Below are 17026 nucleotides of genomic sequence, written 5' to 3'. Positions count from 1 at the left end.
AAAGGTAGTAAGACGTTTCGCTTACAAGTTACTGTGGTCTTGCATTTCTTTCCCATTTGTAGCTTTCTTCGTGCAAGTCAGCGATGCTATTTTAAATCCTTATTAGGAAGTTGAAATCAAAGATGTTATGTCAGCATTATCCGAGCAGGATACCGGACAAAAAGAGGCTTTCCTGCTAGGATTACTAATGCTAATCAAGGAATACCATTCATTCATTCATTGTAAAGGGTGTTCTGCTAAGCCCTGAGAAAAGCAATAACAAGTAACTGTGTTAATGAAACATAGCTCATTGTTTTAAAATATTGAGATCAGATTTGTTCAGGATAAAATGCCAGCTCTCAGAATAGCCATTCAGTAGCTGAGCTGAGCCTCTTTAGAGCAAGGCTGTGTGGTCCAGCGGTTAACACGAAGCCCTGCACACAGCCCGCTTCTAATTCTGATTGGGGACAATGAGCGAGCAGCCTTACCAGAGTAATTGGATCGCAAGCCCCTGGGGTCAGATGAACATGAAGAACACATTTGAAACTCAATACTCTTTGATCTAGCCTTTGCTGGTATATGATCACAGGTATTTTCTTAATAATGTTGTTTACTTCTTGGCACAGTTACCTAGTAAGTAAATGGCAATGAAAAGAGCAACGTTAGGGGTACTACTTCCTCAGTGCTAACTGGGGAGACAGAACCAACTTTTGTCCTTATTTTACAGAAGCTGCCCATCTTCATGGCTAGTTACGAAAATGTCCTATCCTACCTCCTGGCTTTTATTATATGAACAGCTGAAATTTACATAAAAAGCATCTTCATCTATCTGTGTTATTTTTATAAGGGAAAAATTGGATTTTTACAACCTAAATAGCCCAGCATGTAAAGTATTCTCAAAAGTTAGGTTTTAATAATTCCTGTAGAATGAATAGTATTTACTGTTAAGTATAGTATTTACTTCCAATGCCTGGAAGTAAAGTATCATGTTTGTTTCTCTTGTGCGCCTTCTAAATATAGAAATAGCAATATAGTAGATATGAAATAGGTAATGGATTCAGAACAAGCAGTACCATACTTGTCTAAAACGAACACAATATGAAAGGGGAAGGAAAGACAGTGTTTAACTCTTTTTCTAATGAACCTCTTGTAACGTGCAACTGCAGATACCAGAATGCACAAGTGATGAGCAAAGAGGGCAGGAGCTTGGTCGACTGGAGGAGGAGCGCATAGTAATACTGAATAACTTGGAAGAACTTGAGCAGAAGATCAAAGATTTAAATGACCAGATGGATGAATCCTCGAGAGAGGTATGAAGTATGTTTTGGTTTTAAATGTCTTGCTTGTTAGGTATGTCTACATAGCATAAGTCTGATGGGTTCAGCAAGTACATAGGCAACTCATGGATGTATGTAGCCTCCATAGTCTGTGCTTTTTCACCAGCATTAGGCACAGAATCACGGACCTGGCAGTGTCCTACTATGAAGGTTATTTTTCCCCAGCTGGGAGATGGATGTGATGCTCGGATTAGCCTTTCCCAGCTGTAACCATTATACTCCTCAGTGGAATTAGAACAATCTTGCTTGTTTAATGGTCACTCAATTGGTCTAAATACCTTGTGTAACTTTGGAGTTTTATGGTGGTATCTCCTGTGACCGTTTAAAGAGAAAGGAAGTGAGACAACTTCCTTTCAAACCTGCTTGGCTTTACGGTGGCAAGGGTATGTTGGCACCCTCTTGCCTTCTGGAATCTCACAGTTGCAGACTAAGCTGGCCAGGCATTTGGGTTGTGCTTGCTCCAATTATCAGTGACAGGAAAGAAACAGCTGTTCCAGGAGGGTTTCCTACGGAGCCTGGGCACAGCGAGTCGGTACAGTTATCATAACAGGAGGAAGCACAGAGAAGAGATAGATAAGAAAAAGTTTTGGAAAAAAAGAATCTTCAAACTAAAGTTGGTTTGGACTTTATTTTGCAGTATTTTATGTGCAGTTTTACTTTTTCTCAGATTTCTGATCTCTTTTTAACTTACTTTTGTGGCAGTAAAACTTACTTTTTTTTTTCTTCTTCCTATTTTTAAAACGTTTCTTTCTTGTGAATAATCACCAACCCACTCCCTTTCCCCCAGAAAATAATGTGTATCAAGATTTCTTCTTAATCTGGACTGCTTCTGAAAAATGTTTTGTGTTCCTAGTTGGATATGGAATGTGCCCTTTTGGATGGGGAACAGAAATCTGAAACAACAGAGCTGCTGAAAGAGAAGGAAATATTGGATCATCTGAACAGAAAAATAGCTGAGCTGGAGAGAAATGTTATTGGTGAAAAGACAAAGGTAATTGAGTTAACTTAGCTAGCTGTATGCTCTGTTCCCCTTGATCTTCAAATTACATTTATATGATTAACATATTGATGCAGAGTTTTTTATGAAGTACTGTCTAGCAGTAAATTTACTTGATAAATATGGAAGAAAAAAATAGTTGTGTCACCATCATCTCCCTGTAACAATCTTGTTTCCCAAGGTATACTTGACAAGCAAAATATAGTACACTTAAGTAAAAAGACCTGACCTACTGTGAAGATATTTTTGATTAATAAAAAATCCATATAGGGCTTGGACTTGAGTTATCTGTTGTTTAAAAGAACAGTATTAATTGAACTGTTCCACTACCTTCCATTGTAGGTTATATATTTTGAATTAAAAAAAAAAAATCCTTTCTCAGCAAAGGAACAGAATGAAAGAAGGCTGTGGTTTCAGAAGATGGCTCTATCTATTATTATACAGAATGGTATACATAAGACATCTGTCAAGTACATAATTTTAAAGCAATTATTTTGGTTTATTTTGTTTGCTGACTGACTGACAGTTTTAGTACTGTGGAACATTCTCTCTGTGATTAAGTCCGAGGAATTAGTTAGTACTCCTATACAGTCAGAGACTTAATTGCTCTCAAATACACAGCAAATGTATATATGCATATATTTGCAAAATTGGATAGCACTGTAATAAGATTTTCAGTACAGAAATGGAAAGGGCCTGCAAGATGAAGCTGTCCCCCTCAAACCAGGGAGTGCTGGTTCCCTGCAGCAGGCTCTGCTGGCCTCTCCACGGGGGCAGTTCCCTTCTCCACGGGGGATGTGCCACAGCCAATAATATCTCAAGGTCAGGAAGTTTTTCCAGGGCTTTCAGCCAGTAATGTTTCCTTTTTAAATTTCATCCTCTACCTCATAATTTAAACCTGTCACTTGTGGAAATACTCTAGCTAGTCTCTCCCCCTCTTTTTTTAAGCTTTCCAGAAATATCTGGACGTCTTCTGCATTATTTGCTTTTGCTTAGACAAGCTGCACATTTTTAGCTCTTTCACAGTTCCCGTTTAATTCACGCCTTGCAGCTTGCATTGTTTTATTCTGAGCTTTTTGTCTTCAGTTTCTGCCTACCCTGTCATGAGCCTGAATGCTGGTTTGTGGCTGTACTCATCAAGCCTGTGTCTGAGAAGGAGAATGGTGCTCCCACCTCTGCCCTGCGGAGTGACTGCGCACATCCAGTTTAAGCTTGAACTTCTGTGGACTTTCCTGCCTGCACTTTTCCTTGTTCTTGTGTACCCCTCAGCAATCCTTCAGCTTTCAGTGTTGCCTGTGGTCACGTTTTAAGTTGTCCATGGAACGTGTTTCATACTTGCTTTTTGGTATAAAGATGAGTTTGAAGTTGGTAACAGCAGATAGGGTGGTGCAAGCAGATACCCTCCAAAAGGATGCTGTTAGAAGTTTTGGGTGGTAGGTGGTAACAAATAACACATCCAGAAATTCAAGAGATCTTTTGCCTTTTGTATTTGTTCTCTAGTTGCCTCAAAGTTCAATAAAACTAATGGAAATTGTTCTAAAACCTGTAGGTTGTTTAAATTTCCTTGCAATCATATGATGGAACATTAGTGTGTAGCAGTCAGAAAATTAAAATGCCAGGTCTAGTTTAAATTTTCAGTTGAACTGAAACATGGAAAGCAGCCTAGAAAAAGCACTTTCGTAATTTAAAAGGCAAGTTCACGCAAAACATTTTTTTCAGTATGAAGCATGTCACTAGTCAGATCAGTTATGATTTTTTAGTTGTCTTTTCTTTTGTGTTCCTTTTTTTTTTTAAACAAACAAACAAACAACTCAGCTGTGAGTGCATGCTCTAGACTTAAAGCCATGGCTCAGTTAATACTGAAATTATCTTTGTAGAAATAAACTCTTAAAAGAGCCCACAGGTTTTGTTCTGAAAAATGTCTGACAGCATTGCACAGAAGTGAAAGTTTAAAAAAGAAGTGGGAGACAAGCTTCTGCAAATGGGCAAAATATAAAGCGACAGCTGAAGTGTTCTGGAGAAAGTAGTGTCAGCCAGCAAAACAGATGGCACACATCATGTCAACAAATAAAAGTTCTGGCTGACTTGAAAGAACAAGCATTTTTTTAAAGCTTGATTTGTGTGTCTGTACATTTAAGGTTGCAGCCCTGCAGATCTGATGCAAGATAGGCAACATCTTGGCTCTGTAGTAGTACAGGGTCAACCCCCCAGAAAAGGGGTGCTTGGGCGGAGGTTGTAGGTGGTCCTTTTTGCTGAAATAATTTGAAACTTACGACCTCCTCGACAGAGTTAAGGCTCAGGTTTTGGCTAGCGATTGCCATCCTGCTGATGGTACTTTTTGTGTTGTTTCTTGCAAGAAAAAGTGTCCCAGTGTCTGTACAATGGTAATGGTTTCTTCTAGTTGCCTGAATATTTCACCCCGAATCATACTGGTGGTCTTGGTTTTGGTGGGGCTTCCTGGCAAGAAGCTGTCGGGTCCCATTGCTCGGACAGTGGTTACGTTTCTGTCAGGGTAAGGGAGTGATATCTGAATACACCGCATGGTGTCGTCTTGAAATGAGAAGAAGAGTTAATTTCACTCACGAAACGATGGTGGGGCGTTAGTGCTGTACATGATGGCACTTGTCTCTGGAGCGACTTGAGTGTCTCCTGGAATTTGCCACTGATCTCAGCACCTGTTTGACAGGAAACCCCTGCCCGGTTGTGTTTCATCCTTACCCATGCACCTGTTTGAAAAACTTGTGAAATTCTTAAAAAGAGAGATCATAAACTACAATCTAATTATTGGGCCATGTTATGTGCTTGAAATAGACTGTAGGTAGAAGCTCTTGTACTACTTTCTACCCGATTCTTTGATTTTTTTTTTTTAATTTGTTTTTAATGCCCTGTGCACAATTTGTTTGGATGAGGACACAAAGTTTTGCCAACTTTTGCATGATTTTAAAGCCACAGTTTTAAAGCCACAGTTTCTAGCACTTGCGAGGCAGGAGAATCAACTGGAAATCATACTTGAAGGCAGATGGCAGGACAGTTGTGAGTTCGGTTTTGGGCTGTGCCAGTGAGCTCTTTGCTGTGGTACAATGTCTCTGTGTCCCAGCACCTTGCTTGTAAATCAGGAATGAATTTTGCAGGCGGGTTTGTACATTATATGGTAGGCTGCATTCTGATCTCGTTCGAGTCCTGTGCTCAGCCCTACCTGAACATGTGTCAGGCAGAACTAACGGTGAGGAAGAACAAGTGAATCGGTGGGGAAGATAATGTAGCGCACACCCTGTGGTGAGTTCAAAGTGCTTCCCTTGCTTTTGTGAGTATGCCAGCACACACGTTGTAAGGAACGAAGCAATTAGGGTTCATTTACTTAAGTTTTGGAAATAAGAGCTACGAGTGGTTGCCATTTTGAAAGGGAGATGACAGAGCCTTTCAGTGTCGTTGCAGGACTCGGCATAGTTCTGGCTGTGGTGCATCTCTGCCAGGTACAAGTGCTGACAGGACTCAGTCGTCCTGGCTGGGGTAGCTACTTCCAGAGCTGTTTGGCATGGCCTGTGCTTTCAGCTGTGCTGGAAATTGTGCTAGTGTATGGAGGAAGGTCCGGCTTTGCCTCCATGACCGTGCTTCTTGAGCACAGCCTACAACTGTCTCATTCTTTCTTTCTTTTTTTTTTTAACTACCATGCGCTACATATTTGGTTTTATCCACAGAAAAAGGTGACCAACTGCATATTTGAACAGCAGCATTTAAGCTATTAATTGCAAGTTCCAGTTACGCAGGGACAGCCCTGATAAGTCGCTAGTAACACGGTTTGACAGATGTAGCTTGAAGCTTTCCAGGAAAGAGCTTTGCTACAGGTATCGACAAAATTACTTTGAGTGCAGCCTGCTCTGGAGAGAGCTGCGCTGGGCAGTGCCCAGAAACAAGCAAGCAGGTGAGCCAATCTCCCTTTTCCCTGCCACCCGGGCCCGGCTCCCTGTAATTACTGCGGCACTTATTCATGTTACTGTACTGTAGGTGTACAATAATGATGCTATTGTTTCAAGTAGAATAGCACCTCAGGTCCCTGGTGCTATTTACAATTATGACTTCCTCCCGATGACCCTTTGCTCATGAGACTTAGTTCAGGATTGACGCATGTCTATAAGGAAGCTGGAGAAAATTGTATTTGCCCAATCAGATGCAATCCAGATTTGCAAAGTACTTTCTTTTCATACAGTGCTTCCTTAGTCTGTATAGTTTTAAAACATGCAGTCCAGCATATGTGCAGAAAGATGCTTAGTAATTAGCCATGCCTGATGTCTCCAAGTTAAAGCGTGAGTTGAAAGTAACAACATAGCTGGGGAAAGAAAAAATGGATCAGCAGGCGTGAATAAACAGGAATAACTGAAAATGAGTAATGAATTCAGCAGAAGCGCTGTAGGAGGTAATCATAGCTAAATGGGAGTTTTGGCAGAGAGTTTCAAAACAATTATTTATGCAAAAGTTTAGACTGCGTTTTAAGAGGGGGAGGTTATTCATTTTCTTCTGGAGGGCCTTTGCCTTATGCATGGTGGAAATACATACTCTGGGACTCTTTTATCAGGCTGGGTTTCCTGTCCCTTTTCGAGAGCAGAAATCAGGAGCAGCTGGTAGCAGATAACTCATCTTTTTTTGGAATACATTTAATTTTGTCCGCATGCTTTTGCGGAAATATTTTTCAGTCATTAACAGAATATCCCAGACATGCCAAAACGTTTGAAGCTCGGCCTCTTTGCTGAATTAGTACTGCAAAGACTTGCAAGAATTGAGCCAAGGAAAGAGCAGCTGCCTGATGAGCCATATGAAGGGGGACACCAGCAATCAAAGTTAAATATACTGGTGGTCTCTACTCAGTCCTTTCTCTTCTGGATTCAAAATTCCTGCTGCTGTTTTTTGTCCTGATGAATCTGACAAATTTATGCCTCATAGCATAGCCTTTTAGATCTTTCCTGGTAAGATTCCAGTTCAGCAAGATGTAAGCAAGTGATTTAAATGGATGAGTTATCGTGTCTATAACATTATTAACCTCTTTAAGATACCCAACATTAAGTATTCTGCGGAATACTTGCATCCACTAGATATATCCACATAAGGATATCCTGTAGAGAGAACACTAGTGAGGAAAAAGATGATTATGAAGACTCAAGGAGAAAAATCTGTATTCACAAGCCTTCTTTTAGAACAGTCACAAGGGAAATAGCAGAATGGATTGTACCACTAAGGGAAATCCTCTTATTGTTGTCTAGATGTTGAAGACTATACAGAATTTTAATTTTCTCACTTTTTTCTTCTGCTTTGAATGATTACTTCTACATTCATGAAAGAACAGTGCTCTAGAATCAGGGGTTTTCTTTTGCCTCCCCATCTGTTCACTAGAACAACAAATTGCAATGGTTGGAGAATGAGCTTAGAAATTCCAAAAAACTTGAGTTGTCTTAGGAGCAAGTTAATGTGTCCAACTATTGTGATTTTTTTTACTTACAGCAGAGGGATTGCTTACTCTGATTTAAAATGCTTTTTAACATTGGCTTGATACATGCATGTGAAACAAAACCATTGAGATCTCTCATACAGATGCCATCACTGTATAGTCTGTTATGATGCATATAATAAATTATTTGCCACTCATACAGTAAAAAGAACTATTATGAAATACCTTCTTCTATCATATTATGCTCCTTTTCATATGCCTGGCATACTTTTTTTGTTTTCCTCTTAATGGCTTCTTTCATGAAACTCACAGGCATTTAGTGACAAATAACTAAATCGTGATAAGTTTTATGCTTCTCTCCTGAAAGAGATCAAGGAATGCGGGAAAGAGTAGTCTGAAAAATATAGAAAAGGGGCATGTACAGTTTGTGCACAGGACTATCTGTTTCATTTCAACGGTATTTTTTTAATCAGAGTTGTATGCAGTCTGATTTGTATCAGCCATAGCATTGGAAATGCTTTCAATTTGCAAGAATGCTGGAAGAGTTGGTAGACCTCAGATTTAATGCTTTCCCCAGATGTACCATTTGCCCCTTTCAGCAAGTAACCACTGAGGAGCAGATAACATTTCCTAGCCTGCTTTCTGTTAGGGACTAGACTATTTTCTTACAAATTCATGGCAAGGGTTAGGCCAATTTCATCAGTGAGTTGTTAAAGTAAAATTTTTTTGCTCTTCCACTTATTCCCCAAATTGTTTTACTGAATGGACAAACTCTGTAGCATCACACCACTTCCGAGTGGAAAGGAATAATTTCTGTAGTCTGCTCTTTCTCCTCCACTTCTGGCTTTTGCAGTCCTTCTGTTTGCTGTAGATTATTTTGAAGAAGGGGAGGGATGTTATTCTGGAGTGTAAAATAAAGTTTGGCTAGAGATGAAAGCCTGAAGATGAGATGGATAAGCTTTTCAGAACAAAGAACTGCATGTGCTTCTCCTTATTTTTCAGAAACCTGTGAGCGTTGTGAGACTAGCCGATTGCATACTGAGAGACAGGGCATGCATGTCTGAAGTTTGGGGTGGGTAATGAGAGGTTGCTACCTTAAAACACGATGAGTTGCAGGTGGGTTGGGCTGAGGGAGATCCTGGAGTACTTCAGACTGGAACATTTAAAGTATAAGAGCCTGTTGGATGGGAAGGCATTCAGTATTTTTTTTTGCTTCGTTTATGGCTTGTAGGTTTCTTTGCAGTTTCTCTCTCTTTCTGAAAATAACACATAAGTTGGGTTTTTGTTGGGGGTGTTTTGGGGAATGGGGGTTGGAAAGTTGTAGAGTGAGCCCAATTCACCTAGCCATACAATCCATTTCAGAGTGACCTGGTAAAAATGATAGGTTTCTCACTTTGGTTTTTTTCCAATTTTTATCTGGATTTTTGAGAAGCTTTCTCTGTTTCATCCACATTTACTCTGACTCATTTCTGCAGAGTCTACCAGTTTAAGCAGGAAGGTTGATTCAGAAGGCACATACACATGCAGACACATGCCACTCTACAGTTTTAGCCTGCCTGCCTACAGTAGCAGAATGTGATGAATGACAAATCAAAAAGTAGGATGACTTCTCTGCGGAAGGGGTGTGGGGACCTGCCGGGGTTTTAAGTAGCAGTATTGATCAAGCACAGGGCATCCTTAACCACAGGAGACAGCACTGAGGCAATTGGTCTCTTTCTGTTGTTCCCGTTCTTCTAGGGGCTATGATTGTTTTTAATACTGTCCTTTTATCTCCTCTGTGTCCTCATAATCTATGAGATGTGTTGGATGTGTGTTCTTTTTTTTCTCTCTCTTTGCCCTAAAATCAATTCTACCAGATCTAAAGGTTGATTTCCTTTTGTGACCCATGTTGATCACTTCTGGTCTGTGTTCATACCATGGGTGCTCTGCTGACATCCTATGTCTGTGCTCTTGGGGAACACTGTCACACATCAATTTTTTCTACTGCTATCCATCACAATATTCAGATATCTTCCAAAACTGATCCAAGCTGTGCCCCAGCATCATCAAAAACCAAGACAGTCCTGCTCTGTATCCGGGCTGATCCCAAGTTCATTTAACGTGTATCTAGAGGCAGACCATGGGGCAAGCTGGGCAGTAAGCTAAGACCAGATGTTATGCTTTACTGAGCTGTACTTCTTTTCTCTGGAAACAGGATGTTAAGAATTCAGCCAGACTGCAATTAATGCGACTCCGGAGTCAACATTGGGGCTGGGAAGCAGTTGTCTGCAGAGAAATGTTTAACAAGTACAAGCTCATGCGGTTAAATGAGGATGAGCAGCTGGAGCGCATGGGTTCTGTTCACAGCTCTGCTGCTGGCTGCTCTTGAGCAAACAGCTCGCGGAGTCAGCCGCAGGCCCGCCTCGTCCGCATCTTGCACTTAGCTTGCGAAGTTATTAATCTTTTCCCTTCTAAAAGAACTTGCCTTGATCCATTTATAGAAGAGACTGTACGAAAAAATCCTGATTATTCATTTATTTATCAAATTCCTTTTTGTGAATTAAATGAACTTTACCAATGCACAGCCAGAGATGTCAGTGAACTTAACTGCACAGCTGCAAAGCATATAATGCCTCTCATTGCCGAAAGTGGTATTTCCTGTTAAGACTACACGTTTTGCAGGGAGCCAGTTTGGTGGGATGTTAGCACTTCCTCTGCTATAAATAGACCAGATGAGTATCACTTTCAATCTCAAAGGAATACATTTCTAATTTCTTGAGGGAAGTAACAGTATCTCTGGCAGGATTCTCAGGGAGTTTTATACTTGCTGATGATGTCTCCTCACACTTGAGGATTGACTTGCTCGTTGATGAACGAGTGTGCTTGTGGCAGCGCATAGACTTTGAGAGAGCTATTAATAGCTTCAGAGGCATGATGCTGCAGCTAAGGTCAGAGAAGTCCTTGCTGCTCTAGATTGCAGGGCGGGCAGAAAAGGAAAGCGAGAAACAATGTGGCAGACCATAGGCTGAATGTTAAACGGACAGCAAGGTTTGCGAGGAGGGGAACTACCAGTTTATTCATAGATTTCTTTCTGTGTTGAAAGTAAGGATGATTCAGCAAATGGGGTTCCTTGGGGACAGAGGTCTAGAGGTGACCTCTCAAGAGCTGCATGCTTCTCCCTCATTGTGCAGCTCGCACGTGCTACATCCTCCGTATTTCTGAGCTCTTCTGCTATTGTTTTAAGGCAGAAGCTGATATAGGAAGTCCAGGTAGTTGAATATGCTGGCTCAGTTGTTCACTTTTACAAGCTTAGAAAAAAACCATAAGCTTTTGTGTTCAGCATTTTGTTTGGCTGATGGTATGAGCCGTGAAGCTGCACGTGTAAATGAAAATAACAGAGCTGGGAATTTGGTTGACATTGAGCTTGAATGAGAATGCTTCCTGTTGTTGTTTTTAAATACTGGGAAAATGAAATCCCAGCCCCTGATCCCACTTAGATTTAGAGATAAAACCGTAAAGAAAGCAGGCAGCTAATACATGTTCGTTTTTGTGCCTCCACCGTGCGTGAGGATTTGAGAACCTTGTCAGGAACACCAAAGAGGAAGTTTGGGGGAAAGACCATCCCACAGTTTGAAATGGCAAGTGCTGTATACTAAAAGAAGTTCCTTCTCTATGGCATGTGCCGTAAGGGTGCTGCAGAGTGTCTGATCATATAACACCTGCTGAGCCATGCATTTGATTTTAAAATTAAATAACAGTTGGGACTGGAAAGAGGACAAATGAGTGGATGCTGTGACAGAATTCAACTGTTCTTGGAGCATCCAAAAGAAGAAGCTGAAATTTTGGGGCAGATACTGTTAATTTTTGAGTATTAGGGAGAGTTATAGACCATATGACAGGACATGCATAACTACAGAACAAGAAGTAGGAAAAGGCAACTATGCCAGTGTGACTCTAGAAGGTAGCAGAGAGCTGGACTTCAGGGACTTACTTGATTATTTCTGCCTGGCATATCAGGCATATTGGTTTTTCCAGTTATTAGTTGCTTAGTTGAAGAAAATGCATCTTCTACGTTGGCCAGTGTAGATGCAAGTAAAAGGCATTGAAAAAATTGTCTGCAGTCTGATTTATTGGTTCCCAAACTTTGGTCCATAGATAAATAATAGTCTACAAGGTAGCTTTAAGTGATCTGCAGCCAGTCTTTGGACCAGTGCCGCACAGTAAATCATGTAGTATTTTATTACAAAGATTTAAAGGTTAAAGGCTTTTGAGGGTGAGAAGCAGTGTGCCGAGTACTGCTACTCGAGTGGAACAAGAGGAAAACTGAACTAGCTGGAGGAGACCAGGGAGGTCGAGCAGTCCCCTTTGATCCCTGAGAACAGGTTACAGTTCCTCTGTAGTGAAGCAAATTTGCTAAATCACTTGGTGTTTCTGCTGCAACAGGATTTCCTGGCCCAGAGTTATTTCTTTATAAAGCTCTGTCTTGTTCCATTTTTTCACTGCTTGCTAAATGTACTTATCTGTAGAGGCACATAGGCATGTAATTCATTCTCCTGGGAAGATCCATTTTCCCCTCACTGCCAGACTACAGTCATTTTCCATCCATTTTGCTTTCTAAAAGCTACTCTATTCTCTCTCCTCCATCAGTTACCTCACTAACATGGCTACTATTTCTCCTTTTTTTAAATTTTTATTAGGTGAGACAAGTGTTTGGGCAGTGGGCTTTAACGGCATCATCCAGGCATGGGTACAAAACACAGTGACGAGGGAGAGAATTAATCACCGCGCTAAAATGATTAATGTTTTGTGTTGATCATTTTGCATCCCACCATTGCACTTCAACTAACAAGAGATTTCTGTCTTTGACCTACATGCTTCAACTGTTTGTTAAGGTTTTGCCACATACTGTCATAATCACTAACAACTGCTTGGGTTTGAAGGTAATTGTGTTTGTTTTCTGGTTCATGCTTCAGGAAAAATTAAAACTTGATGCTGAGAGGGAAAAACTAGAGAGGCTTCAGGAGCTTTACTCCGAGCAGAAGACGCAGCTTGATAATTGCCCTGAGTCCATGAGGGAACAATTACAGCAGCAGCTGAAGAGGGTCAGTAGCAAGTTTCAAGATTGCACTAACATTTTTTTTCTGTTGATTTTTTTTTTTTTTTGAGTTAAGTGTAACATATTCTGTTTCAAGTATCCAGTGTCTGAACATATTTGCAACTTATAATTGGTAATAGTCTCGAGGGTTATGGTTTTTTGTGGAATGGTTGTAACAGATAATGTGTATGGTGGCAAACGAGTAGAGTGCAAATGGGCAGATTAGAAATCATTTTGTGTTGAATGTTTTTAAAGCTTTGGGCTATTTGCCTGTAATCAGCACCTTAGGCCTGCTGGGTGGAGTGGAAGCTGTTAGATGGATGGTGGAGCATCACTCTTTACCTATGTGAGCAAAGACAGGAATTGAACTTTGGTCAGTGGTATCAGCCATTTTAGCAGCAGTCCCTGCTGCAATTGTTCGGTCCTGTAGTGTACTCCTCCTCTGCAACGCTGTAAATGGCTGTCTCAGTGAAGCCATGGATAACTTCTTTTTTTCAGTATATAACTTAGCTGTTAGCCTGAACTGTGCTTTGAAAAATTCATTTTGAAGATTATACTACTTATTGTAATAGCTTTATTTTTTCCTAGACTTTCAACAGTTGCACATTAGTATAATAACCTTTGCGTAAAGTCTAATTGCAAACTGATTTTGTTTTGTATTATTTGTAACCAAAAAAGCTACAATATTGTCTGTGAAGGTACAGTTATTTTCTGTGGAAAGATTTTAGTATTCATTAATGTTAAGTGGGTTGTACAGCACATATAGTTAGCTTTAGTGGGGTGGGGGAATCATTTTCAAAGCATCAATACAGCAAGCTCGAGGCCATCTGAAAATCAAACTCGATTTTTTAAAATTTTTTTTTTTTCTGGCTTGAGTCTTTATATCAGAAATAAGGGCTGTAATAGCAGTGACCAAAAAGGGCTTTTCTGCTTTGTAGGAAATATTCTTTAGATTTTGGTTTATTTGCAGAATTCTTTTTTTTTTTTAATTCAAAGAGCGAAAAGTAAAAAATGCCAGCTTTGGAAATAGCAGTGTTAAATTCTTCTGTAGTAACTGAGAAGTTTGCTGGTTTTGAGACACTTAAGGATTTTTGTAAGTTACCTTTAAAAAAAAAAAAGGCAGAATTATGTAGTATCTCATATATATTAAAAGGAAAGGAAGCCTTTTCTGTGCAGTCACATACTTTAGGGTATGTGAACGTGAGAAGTTGCAGTATTGTTGCTGTGGGATGGTAGTAAATCCTTTTTCACTATTGACCACCAAGAAGCTTCTAGAAATCTGTTTAGTTAAATTCTTTTAATTTTTTTGTTCCTTCCAAGTTGGCTTAATAGTGATTTTGGATTTGAAAGTGGGACAAAACTTGAAATGTGCAGGTGTAGTTAAATGTCCAGTTAATTCTGTTGCATATTATTCCCGGCCAACTGTAGCAAAAGTTAGCTGTGGCTGCTGTGGTCGAAGCAGTAGATTTTATCACTGAATTAGTGTACCGTAGCTCTCAAATGGATATCAAGTGTGAAAGCAGTTATGAAATTACTGTAAGTATCGTACCCAAAATAGAGAAAATATCTTTTTCCCCCCAGATAAGCCCGGTACAGGATTAAATACCTGAGTCTGCAGCAGGTTATGTTGTGCTACTTTACTGCCAACGCCGAAGGTGTGAAGGTGATGAATTGCCTTATTGCTTCACCTCTGGGGCTTCAGTAACTTCGTAATTTGTGCCCCGGGGAGCGGGCAGCCAGTTTCACTGTAGCAGCTGGCTGCAGGGTGGGTCTGGAGTTCGGGCTGGGGTTGGCAGTGGGCAGCTGGCACACTCTGTATGCTTCCCGGTGTCCGTAATGAATATACGCTCTCCCTCTCGGGCATCAGAGACTGGTGAAACCTGAGGGCTTGTGGAAGGCACTGAGGGAAAACATTGATCTGCCTGATGGCTTATTTAAAGTTAGTTAGCAGGATTCACCCTTCCCTGTTAGTGTGAAAGCATCAAAGCTTGTTTGTTCTCATGTGCCTGGGTTCACAGAGGTACGTGTAAATGGAGAATGAGAATAGATGCCAGGATTCCTGCAGAGATCTGAAGAGACGCTGTCCATTGCTAGGAAATACCTTACTCTTCAGATAAAGTTCTCCTAATTTTTACAGATGATGTCGGCCCATGGAGCTCCCACCACATCCTGAAGTAAGGGCCAGGTTCTCTCCCATTGAATTTTCTCCAGTGCCATTACTGAAGTAATAGAGATGCGGGAGAAATTTATGGTTTGGAAATCCAATATGGAAACATTGTGTCTGTTGTTTGTTAATAGATTATAAATTACAATATGTGGATGTCAATGGTTTTAATAAAAAGGAGGGAGTACGCTTGCTACTTGGTTCAGGAAGCCGTCGCCTACAGCAAGAAGGCGATCCTCCTACAAATCCTATGCTGCCGAGTAGGATCCTTGTGAGGGTTGTGGCAAGGACTCTGTGGGCACATCTCAGAGCCAGATCTCGTGCTCCTGCCACTGTGCCCTGCTCCCGCAGGCTGCCCGGGGTCTCGCTCCCTGTGGGCCTGCCTGGCTGGTGATCTGGCTGCAATGTGCCTGCAACCACTGGTAGAGCTAAGCTACTGCCATTTACCCGTTGGAGGGTTTTTAATTTGAAAATGGACTTGGTTTTGAATTAGGTATGTTTGTTTTTCCCCAGTGGGCACAGTGGTACAGAATGTGGTGAAGGTCTTGTTCCATAGCACATCCCACAAAGCATATAGTGTTTTGTGGGCTCAGCTGGCTACCAGTTGCCTTTCTGGGTATCAGTAGCCTTCTCTGAAGTCTGTTCTTCTACCTCAGTAGCAATTAATGTGGTATGAAATAGGCTGAATTTGTTGACTTTCATGGCCCAGGCAAAGTCCTTCTGTTTGTTTTGAATACTGAAGATGGCTGACTGGTTTGAATGAAGCATTTCTGTATAGTAGGCAACTGCTTTCTTGTAATTTTTAGCCCACGCCTTTGCTTTTGATCTCTTCGCTATCTCCTACAAGTGAAAGGCACATCTGGAGAATAATGGGAAGATATTGGTATTTCATATAGTAACTTGGATTCTTCAGTTTCTGCATCCCGTGTCTTTCCCTGGTACATCGGAAGCTGGTTTTGAATGCCTTTGTAGAGACCTGTCTGCTTATCTCAGTCACTAACCTTTGCCCTAGGTCAAAATAAGAAAAGGAGTAAGTTTGCATTTCTCTAAAATAAAAAATTGCTTACAGGATGTTGGTTTTCTTGCGTAACAAGTTACGTACAATGAACCTATTTTAGAGACCCTTAGCATTTAATAATACTGTGATTATTAAAAGCACCCTTTTCTTCAGAACTCTGGAACTTGCAAGTAGGAATTCATGTTACGAATACACAAATGTTGCAGGAGAAAGATTAGCACTCAGTTCTTGTGCTGAAAAGCACCATAAGTTTTATCTCATCATCCCTAAGCGGAAGGCAGGTGTGTTCTTATTTCTTGGGTCTTTTCTGCAGCAGTCAACCTCTTTTTCCTGACAAAACCTGGCGTTGGTCCAGGGGAATGCATAAAAGCGGGCTGGTATCTTTTCTGAAGTAATACACCTACTGACTAGGGTGGATGACTAGAGTCCTTAATTGCGTGTTTGCACAGGGAGCAATTGTCAGCACCAATTCGGTGGTCCACGATCAGCCTCTGGCTGAGCAATTTGCACGGTTGGACATCACTGCTGAGGTGATGGCAGTGTGCTGATGGCACGCAGCTCCACATTTCTTTTGTCTTATCTGACCGTATGTCTGTTAATAAAAACAGTGCTGGTACTTGGGCTGGACCTGAAGAAATTCTAACTGCAGTTCAGACTTCTTCGTTTGAGTGTGTATTCCCATAATTAGTTAATTCAGTGTGCAGTTCTCCGGTGTTACTGGGATGATACTTTCTGTCCTTTTTGGTTGGTAAGCAGATGCTCTCCCAGTTTGGCATGTGACAACCTCACCAAATGGGTTCAGGCTTTGGTGGTGTCACAGCTAGGCTACAGCAGAGTGATCTGCCCAGCCAGGGTACTCTCGGTGTTCAGGATGCTCCAGCTTGCTCTGAACACTGCAAAACAGCCCCCTCACCGTACAGGTGCTTCATCTTTCTCAGCTGGGGGAGACGGACAGTAGGAGTGATGCAGAAAGCAACGTCGGGATAATGATTAGCCCTATTTGCTCTCTTATTATGA

The 17026-nt window shown here is 41.0% G+C and overlaps 1 protein-coding gene across 8 annotated transcripts in view; it reads left to right on the top strand.

Moving 5' to 3' along the window:
* The window catches only part of PHLDB2 (pleckstrin homology like domain family B member 2), a 112961-nt gene that overhangs the window by 66671 nt on the left and 29264 nt on the right, over positions 1-17026 (top strand). For 6 of the 8 annotated variants that reach the window (XM_052794426.1, XM_052794432.1, XM_052794431.1 and 3 more), the window contains exons 5-7: positions 1146-1289; positions 2170-2307; positions 12706-12834. In XM_052794426.1, coding sequence (XP_052650386.1) covers positions 1146-1289; positions 2170-2307; positions 12706-12834 — 411 coding nt within the window. The remainder of the gene's footprint in view (positions 1-1145; positions 1290-2169; positions 2308-12705; positions 12835-17026) is intronic. The other 2 variants (XM_052794433.1, XM_052794428.1) reach the window with 1 other exon arrangement.

The sequence above is a fragment of the Harpia harpyja genome, chromosome 8 (assembly GCF_026419915.1).
Source record: "Harpia harpyja isolate bHarHar1 chromosome 8, bHarHar1 primary haplotype, whole genome shotgun sequence".
Classification (NCBI taxonomy): domain Eukaryota; kingdom Metazoa; phylum Chordata; class Aves; order Accipitriformes; family Accipitridae; genus Harpia; species Harpia harpyja.
The sequence above is the reverse complement of the archived record's forward strand: the minus strand, read 5'-3'. Positions and strand labels throughout refer to the sequence as shown.